General features: G+C 57.3%; 1 protein-coding gene across 3 annotated transcripts in view; it reads left to right on the top strand.

Annotated features, from left to right (window-relative positions):
- The first annotated feature begins 495 nt into the window (after positions 1-495).
- SLC6A2 (solute carrier family 6 member 2) overlaps positions 496-9396 on the top strand; it is a 47249-nt gene continuing 38348 nt past the window's right edge. Inside the window, exons 1-2 of one of the 3 annotated variants that reach the window (XM_082711385.1) lie at positions 496-635; positions 1053-1377. In XM_082711385.1, the coding sequence (XP_082567511.1) occupies positions 1104-1377 (274 nt within the window). In that variant the 5' untranslated portion in view covers positions 496-635; positions 1053-1103. The other 2 variants (XM_082711384.1, XM_082711383.1) reach the window with 2 other exon arrangements.

Genomic DNA, 9396 nt, shown 5'->3' with positions numbered 1-9396 from the left:
GTGGCCTGTGGCAGATGACAGAGCTGGCACCGACTCCGGTCATTTGCTCTCCCTGGTCTTTTCCCGGGCCCCTCTCAGACGCGACTCTGACCCCAGTTCTGGGCGTCTCGCTCTCTTCCCGTTTTGGGAAGTCAGAGCCCGGTGCCCCCGGGAGCTGTGTCTGGCGCGCGGGTGCGTGCTGGGAAGACAGCGGGCGCCCGGGTCCCCGAGTCGCCCCCTGAGTCCGCGCCGCGCCCCCGCCCCTGCCCAGCCCCGGCCGCGCTGTCAGTCCGCATTAGCGCTAACAGGCTCCAGACGGAGCGGGCTCCGCGCGGGCTTAATGCAATCGGCGCGTTACCTGGGGCGCAGGCTACATTACCAGCCCGGCCCCCGCCCGGCGCGGACAGAACCAGCCAGCCAGCGCCCCGCCGGCCGCCCCGTGCCTCCCGCGCTATCCGGGCCGCGCCCGAGCGCCACGCGGCGGAGCCCAGCCCCGGCCCGCGCCCCACAGCCCGCGGCGGCCAGGCGGGGCACCCGGGATCGCGGCGCTGCCGGACACGTGAGTGAGCCCTGCGCGCCGCCCGGCCGAAGTGTTCCGGGGAGGCCCCGGCTGCGTGCGCAGAGCGAGAGCGCCCGCGAGTTTGACGTGCAGAAAGGTGAGTGTCCGGGGAGGCTCCTGGGCTGCTGGAGGCGGCACCCATCCGAGCTGGGGGACAGGAAGCAGCAAATGGCACTGGTAGGGTCCCCGCCCCTGGGAAACCTCAGCCTCCACGTGTCCCAGCCCCACCATTTGGGGGCGAGAGGGAGCGGGCGAATGAGGGAAGCGCTGCGGGGTCCTGCGCCGGACCCACGGGGCGGACAGGGTCAGTCTCCACCTCTCAGTACCGTCTCAGGTCCTCGCACCACTCCCACTGTTTCAATTTTTTCCCCAACAGACGCGCTCCCGTTTTGGAGAACCCCGCGTCCGCCCAGTGTGCACTGGCCGCAGTGTCTCCGCGCTCCCGGGAGGTCTCAGGAGGCGCAAGCAGGGCGGGATGGCCTAGTGACCGCATCTTTTCCTTTCATCCGCGCAGAACCTCGGCGTGCTCCCAGTGCCGGTGACGTTCCCCTCGCCAACCGCACTCATGCTTTTGGCGCGGATGAAGCCGCAGGTGCAGCCCGAGAGCAGCGGGGCGGACCCGGGGTCCGAGCAGCCCACGCAAGGGCGCAAAGCCGCGGAGCTGCTGGTGGTGAAAGAGCGCAACGGCGTCCAGTGTCTCCTGGCGTCCCGCGCTGGCGACGAGCAGCCCCGGGAGACCTGGGGCAAGAAGATCGACTTCCTGCTGTCGGTGATAGGCTTCGCGGTGGACCTCGCCAACGTGTGGCGCTTCCCCTACCTCTGCTACAAGAACGGTGGTGGTGAGCCCCTTGATGGGCTGGGAGTGTGGACTTGGGAGGCTCTCTGTCCTCAGCGGTGGCTGGGAGAGGGGCTGGGATGGAGGAGCTGGGACGCGCGGGAGTAGAGGCAGCACGCGAGCGAGCCTGGAGCGCAGCAAGGGTCTGGTCAGGGTTCCTGGAAAAAGGAGTGCAGTTCCCGGTTGAAAAGGGAAGTGGAGGCTTGCTGCTGGACAGTAATAGACGCATGGGTGGAAGGACAGAAACCGGGACCCTACGTTGGGTGAGAAGCATTGATCTTTTGATGGTTCACAGGAAGAGAGGCAGAGATCTGGAGAGCTCTGGAAGGGGCACCAGAAGTGCACGGAATGTGACAACCAGGCACACAGGGACCCTAATTCCAGCACTCTGAGCCTTGGGGCAGGGACCTCTGGGCCAAAAAGGAAGAGAGGATGTGGGCTCTCTGAAGGCCCCTGGGGGGCCCTGCCCTCTTGGGGACAAAGACTCTGGAACAGAGACACACATAGAGAAGCTAGTGTCAGAAGGAACTCCTCTCTCAGGATGGGGGTTGTGTTGCTGGAGGCACCAGAGTGCATAGACTAGGTAGTGTGGCCTGATACTCGAGGCAGGATGTCCCGTTGATAGGGATGAAACCTTTACCTCCTGGAGTCCTGGCCATGATGAAGGATGGAGTGGAAGAGGGGCCTGGAGAAAACTCCAGTGGAAACAGCCAGGCTCTCTCCCCATCCTCAGCCCAGTGACAGATAACCTACCTGCCTAGGATGCGAGTCAAGATGGCCCAGTCCAAGGGCAGAGCCCTGGAAAAGGGGGACTGGGGGGGCAGGACACAAGGTCTTAAGACCCCAGCTCCTTCTTAGTGCCCAAACCACCCCAGTCCTGTGCCCCTTGCTAGAATGAGTTCAGGGGTTCCCTGGGAAAATGATAGGGAGGAAGAAGTTGGCAAAGAGGGTCCCGCTCTGGAAACTTCTCTCTATCCACGGTTCATCCTGCCTGGCAGGGGCTCTAGCTCATGACTCTGAATAGTCAGAGGCAGGCAGGGGGAGGGTTTGGAACCAGGTAGAGGGAAAGCTCACGACCGGTCCCATTGAGTCCGGGAGCTAGCTGTTGGCTTCAGCGTTTGCTCTGGCCCCTCACTCTGGTGGAGACGTGGGAAAGGGTAACGCTTTTCCATGGTTGGCTGCTGTAGCCTTTCCAGAGTCTCTGGTTGGCTAAAAGAATTCAGGCCCAGGGAGGGAGGAAAGGCAGATTCCGTGTGTTTTTTAGTGGGTGGGGAGATGATGAATGAAAGATGGACTCCGAGATGAACCATCCGGCATGTCCTCAGGGGCCGTCCAAGACTGCGTGTCCCTACACAGCAGTAGGCCCTCTCATGCATCAGCAATAATTCTTGGCTTCTTCCCGACGTGAAGCACGATGCTCGATTCCGGAGGGACCCCCTACGTGTATTCCTCACCACTTCTGCCTGCCAGGGGCTTTTGTTATCTAAAGTGTCACGCCACTACACGCCATTTCCCATTATAAGTGTTGGTTGAAACTAAAAGTCCCCCAAATGGTCAGTTGGACACATCGGCTAGATGAATATTCTTGAACTTCCACTGACACTGCACTCCCGCAGCCATTGCCACCAGCCGTGAACGCCTGCTGCATGCACGGTGATACATGGGGAGGGGGGGCGCACAAACTCAGCCACTTTGCCACAGGTTCCAATTTTTAGGCAAACTGGGTGGGAATCTCCTTGGTCCGCTAACCCTGCATATCACGCACCTGAGCTGTTCGGTTATTTATCGCTTTGTGTGGTCGTTACCCAAACAGGTGGGGGCAGGGCACATCGAAAGCATAGACTGGCTTGTTCCTGCTTCTATTCCAAAGGCTCAAAATAAGGTCCAGATCCTAGAAATGTGGTAGAAGGTATCCAACAGACTTCTACCGAATGAGTAAATGAATGGAATGATCAGACAGCGGGAACCCCCGGCAGTAACTGACCAAGAGAGGGAGCTCATGCTTGTCGGATGGGGCCGGCAGGCTAGATAGAGGTCCGGGGACCTTGACATTGGAGTCCCAGGTTCCAACTTCTGCCAGCCGGACTCGGGGTGACTTCTCCTGCCTCAGTGTCTTCATCTGTCAAGTGGAAAGAATGGTTTTCACCTCAGAGGGTGAGGATGGGATCGTGTGATATAAGGCTCGTGGAAAGCCAGACAGGGAGGATGGCCCCAGCTTCTGCTGTTCCTTAACCACAGTTTGATGATGTGGGAAACGGATGGGAGAGGTGGCAGGTGCTCTAAAGGCCTGAGGAGGGGCTGCTTGGGAAAGACAGGGAGGTGGACAGTCCTCAGAGCTCAGCCCCTCAGGATGGGAAGTGCATGGATAAGCCTTGAGACAGTAGGAGGCATCCTTGTTGTTCGAGAATGCACATGAGATCATCTCAGAGACTAGGAGTGCGGGCTGGCGGGAGGGCAAGCCAGCAGAGATAAGGGCAGAGAGGCATGCCAGGGCCCAGCCCTGGAGACCTTGAATGCCAGATTAAGAGGTGGGAAAGTTGTACCAGTGAATTTCCATTACTGGCCACCATGTCCATGGTTGACCCAAGGAAGCCGTGCAGCCTCTCCCTCCATTTCAGACTCGAAGGCAGCTCCTCTTCTAAACTACCCCCTAGCTCTTTGGGGGAGCTCAGCTTGGCCCCTTTGGAGTTTCATCCCTTCTGAGCTCTCCTGGCTGCTCCTTGGGCATCCGTTCTTAACCATAATTCAGAGATGGGCCAACAGGTTGGCAGGTGGGTCTCCTGTAATTGTGGAAGCAGCCCAAAGACCCAAGTTTGAATCCCAGCTCTGTTTCCTGGGTGTGGCCCAGCCCCTCTCTCAGCCCAAGTTCCCCATTACAGTGGGAGAGGAGCTTCCATGACCCCCCCAAGACCTATACTTCTGCGATGACCTGGCTCAGTATTACACCCAAGCCAGGATGCCCCCTGCCCTGTTATTTACTAGCCCGGGTGATCTTCTGGTGCCAGTCTGAACATGGTAACCTCCACATTTGGCTGTGCACGCTGGCGTACACTGGAGCATATTGTGAAATGACAAAGGTGCCAATTGTTTCGGCCCCCGGCTAATACTTTCTGAATAAATTCCTGGGAATGATCAGCCTGTCTGAACATCTTCCCAGAGGCCAGCTGCAGGGACGCACACGTGTGGGAGGCTACCAACAGGGGAAGCCAGTCTTGGAAATTCTCAAACAGAGAGACAGTGCGAGGACATGGGAGCTATTTTCAGGGGGCTAGAATCTCCCCTGCACCTGTGGTCTTGGGCCTGGCCTGCGCTGGTCCCCGGAGAGGTGTGGGCAGACTGTCTGGGTCTCTGTGTCAGCCTTCCTTGCCAGGAAAGGGGTCTTGCAAAGGCTGCTTCTGTTTGAGATGAGTCCTGTGCTGTCAGACCCATGGTCTCTGGGCTCAGACACACCCAGGTTTGAATCTGAGCCCAACACCTCCTGGAAATGGTGCCCTGGACTCATCCTCTCCAGGCCTCAGTTTCCTTGTGCAGAGAAGGAGAAAGCGTCTCCCTTCCGGCAGGATGATGATGTCCATGACACAAGCAAAACTCTCAAAATAGTGTCTGGCACAGAGAAGGGACCAGTAAAATGGAACTCTTCCTGTTGTTGTTAGTGTTTGTTGATTTTTAACCACAGGCTAGACCCGGGAGTCCGGTATGGTCCTGAGTTTCAAAGGAACAGAATCGATTCTAGGAGGAGATTAAGGAAGGGGAGTCAGGCTGGACAGCAGGCACACCTCGGCCCAGGGAATCAAGAATCAAGAGCCAGGCTCTGCTCTGGGTTCTGAGAGTGTACCCTCCCCCCACTGCTCTTTGCTCACCTGCAAGATGGGGATTAACATTCCTGCACCGGACATGTTGTTCTGGTCCCGAATAGGGTTCTTCTCCCTTCCTTAGTACACTGAGGGTCTCAGGTACCCATAGCTTATATGGGAGTGGGAACCCTCTTGGCCAAAATATCTGGGCTTCTGGAGGCTGAATGTGAAATGGTGGCTGGTGCTGAGGTCAGAGGTTTGTAAACTCGGTGGCCTCACATCCAGCCTGCCTACAGGAGTCCACCTACACCCTGGGCTTGCCAAGCCTGGCACGGATCGTTCAGCTCAAGTGCACGGGGCCTCCCACAGATAAGTCTGCAGGAACTAGTTGGTGCTCATTAGGGACTAGAGCTGAGTCTGGAACCTGGGGTCATCAGCATGAATGAGGCTCATTGCTCTGATCTAGCCAAAAAGGTCTAAAGAAGCTGTTTCTAGCAAGATGGGATTTCACGGGGATAAATGTTACACCCTTTGCTGTGGTCCCAGACCCAACTGCCCAAGTAAGGATTAGGTCACAGTACAAGGGGAGGAAGGCCCTGGGGCTTTCATTAGCTGCACCCTCCACATGAGTCACCGCTGGGAGCCACTTTCTGCACGAGAAAGCATTTCCAACATGCCCACCATATGCCAGGAACACAGAGATGAGCGAAAGACAATTCCCCATAGTCTAGGGCAGCTATCCTAGAAGTTAACGTCATCTTGGATTCTGTTATTGGAAGTCTTATATCCCAAATGGGGGAGATGAGTTCCACTGTTCTTTGTGGGCAGCATTTCCTTCCAGATTGTAGTTCTCAGCATCCAGCATCCAGCATCCTTTTTTGTTCATTTTCAAGAGACCAGGACCAAGATTGGGAAACCCCAACCTTCAAGGAGCTCTAGGGAAAGCCCAGCTTCATTAATAAAAACCAGGTCAGATCCTGTAAAGGTGATAGCGGAAGGAGAATTTTCACATGGGGAGGAGTAGCCCCAACTCCAGGTTTCCTGAATTGCACCCCCCAGAGCCTTCCTGAAAGGGGCCAGTGGTGTCCATCTATCAGGATGTGGGCATGTTTCCTTGCTGGGGGTGTCCCCTGGTCTCAGAGCCAAAGTCAGCTCAGAGGACAGCTGGAATGTGTAGATCGCTCTGCGGGGAGCCCGCTCCTGGAGCAGCAGGAGCGTCTGCAGGTGTGTGCACCCATGCTCCCGCCTGAAAGGCAGGAGTCCAGGGCTGCAAGACTCCACTGGGGGATCCTGAGGCCAGTGGGAAGGGGCCTATAGTGGTCCTTAAGGCCCCTAAAGAGAAGATCAGTCTGGGGAAGAAGGAACCACAAGGCATCGCCCCATGGTTCCAATACCCTACCCTGGACAGTGTCTGTGTTGACAAACTTGAAGATCTGGGCTTGGTTTAGTATAAGACCTGGAGGTTTTCCTTAGAGGAGTGGCCACATGAAGCCAGCTGTTTAGCTGGCAAAGGCTCAGAGGGGATGTTCAGGCGAACACCCCGTGCACAAAGCATCGCTTTAGACCAGACCGATCTGTTTTGTTCTCGGTGGCTCTCAGGCCAGAAGGAAGGCGGAAAAGGGAGGCTGTGGGGTAGGGATTGAGGGAAAGGGAAAAAGCAGTGCTGGCCAGATGGAGAGGTTGACCACCAGGTTCAGCTGACCGTGGGGGAACTCGGAGACCAGGATGGCCCCCCAGACTTGTCCTGAGTTGAGGTGAGGAGGCCAGGACTATGCCCCAATGGCAGCTGGTTAGTGGATACAGGTGCTTTGGGAAGGGGACATGGCCTTGGGTACCGTGGCTGTCTTCAACTGAGGCAGTTGCCAGGGGCCTGATGCCTGAGGGCTGGGCAGTGCTAGCCGTGGGGGAGTAGGTCCTTCATTTCTGAGGGGCTTCTGTGGGAGCCCTTTGTGGTCATGGGCTGGCGGTGGCCTGGGAGAACCCTTGACCCCATTCCTGCTTGTGGACCACACTCTTGTTTGGGTGCAGGGGAGTAGCCAGCCTCCCTTGGGACGGGGACACGAGGCACCAAGGGCCTGCCTCAAAGCCCCTCCGTGCTGGGGAGCCTCCAGCAGGCATTCAAGGTTGTGCTCTGAGAAGGACCCTCAATTCCCACGGGTGATGGTCGACGCGATTTCCAGTTTGCAGAGGGGCGTTGCGCATGCGCGGCCCTGAGTGATGGCAGGGCACGATTCGCATGCTCAGAGCACCCCCTAAGTGCCAGGTACTGGCTTCTCCTCCATCGTCGCCAGTTATCCCAGCAAACCGGTGACACGTAGCCTGTCCTCCGTACTTTCCCATATGGGCCAGGGCTCCAACTCTCCAGACCCCAGCTGGGGGCCCACCTGGAGTTAGCAGACCCCCCGGGTTCAGGCTCAGTCCCGCAAGACCCCTCCCACTTCCGATGCCTGGCGAGGTGTCCCGCTGTCACCTGGTTCTCTGGTCAGGTGCAGTCATCGGCTACGGCAGCTCCTAGAACTCTGGGAAGCAATGACATACATTCTCCAGCCTGTGACAACGGGTATGCGGAGAGGGTGCCAAGGAGAAGCCCGATGAGGAGGTCCAAGGGGAGAGGTCTGGAAGAGTTTCCAGGAGCTTCTGCCCTCCCAGAGTTGGGATGGGCCATCCTCATGGCACGTGCGTGTGTTCATCAACCCGCAGGTTTTCCGAGTTCTGTAGCTCAGAGATCTTTATGGAAACTTCATCACATGGGCGTCATTGATATCAGCTTTATCTCCAGCCTGGCTTTCTGTCCCAGAGGTTGGAGGCTGAGGGAGGCTGAAAGTTCCAAGCTTGTAATCAGGGTCTGGCCTTTCTGGGGACCAGGCCCCACCCAGGGGCTCCCCCCAAAATTGTCTCATTAGAACCAAAGGTCTTCCTATCACCCGGAAAAATTCCAAGGGATTTAGGAGCTCCGTGTAAGACACTCCTGTCATTCTCCCCCCCACGACCCCCCCATCCCCCACAGAAAACCGAGAGGTTTTTAAGAGCTCTGTGTCAGGAACCTGGAGCAGAGACCAAATATCTTATGTCACAGGGGGTCTGCCCTGGGCGCTGTGCTTCAGAGAGCCCCATCTGGCCCTCCTCTCCTTCTCAACTGAGGCCAGGGCTGAGAGATCCTCCCCCAACGCCACCACTCCAGGTACCCAGACCCTGGATTTCCCTGTAAAAACGCCCCAACCCCCTTCTGGGGTCTGCGTGGACCTCCTACCTCCCACCTGTTGTGTTGTCTTGCTGCAGGGGCGCAGGGCCCAAGTTCAAGGAGAGGCTGGGGGCCCCGTTGTCTGCAGGGGTGTGGACAGAGTTTAGTCATGTGGATGCAGGAGTCCACATGTGTGTGCAAAAGGTCTTGCATGTCGTTGGACAGTGCTGAGGGGGAGAAGAAGGAGGGCGCGGGCAAATGGGGCTCCCCCTAGGTTATCATGCGCCTTGCAGGGCTATAGGAGGGCAGGGGAGCCTTGTAATAGAACTGTCGTAAAAGTCTAGCTGTGGAGACAGAGCATGTTTGATTTAAAAGGCATGGCCTGATGTGTCGTGTTGATCTATACCCACGTGATCTATACACGTGGGTATAGATCTCCATGTGTACTCTTGCCCCCGACCCCACCCGCGCACCAGCAGGGAGCAGCACGGTCTCCTACAGAGATCTCACCCTCTCTCACACCTTAGGTTTGCTAGCCTTTGTGGTGTTCAGGAAAGGGGCACAAAACTAAGTCTCAGCACAGACCAGGATTTTCATGCAGATCTGGTGAGAGCCACAGGCAGTGACCATCCTTATCTCGGCTACACGCACCCGGGAAATAGGTTTGTGGGTTTTCACTTCTTGGTATATCAAGGTATGGCCAGAAGGCAGAGTAGGAGGAATCTGGCCCCCAGCAGGCTGGGAAGCGGATTCAGCTAGGTCTCAGGGGGCTCTCCTCTCCTTCCTGCAGCCCCTCCCTTATCACACTCTCCGAACCCTACTCTAAATCCCCAGCAAGCTTGAGCCCTCCCACCTCTAGCTGAGCCCCCTGTAGGCATTCTCTCCCCTTTCCTGAGCTCCTCCTCATTTGCCCTCCTCATCGGCCCCAGTGCTTCCCACTTGGAACTTAGTGACCATGGGGCTTCCCTACCTGAGAACTTTTCATTGGCACAAAAGATTCCAGAGCCTCTCTGTGACCAGTAGGGTTTCCCATGTAGTGGTGGGGTGT

Source organism: Mustela nivalis (genome assembly GCF_964662115.1).
Source record: "Mustela nivalis genome assembly, chromosome: 18".
Lineage (NCBI taxonomy): Eukaryota > Metazoa > Chordata > Mammalia > Carnivora > Mustelidae > Mustela > Mustela nivalis.
Note: the sequence above shows the minus strand (reverse complement) of the source record. Positions and strands in the feature narration are given on the sequence as shown.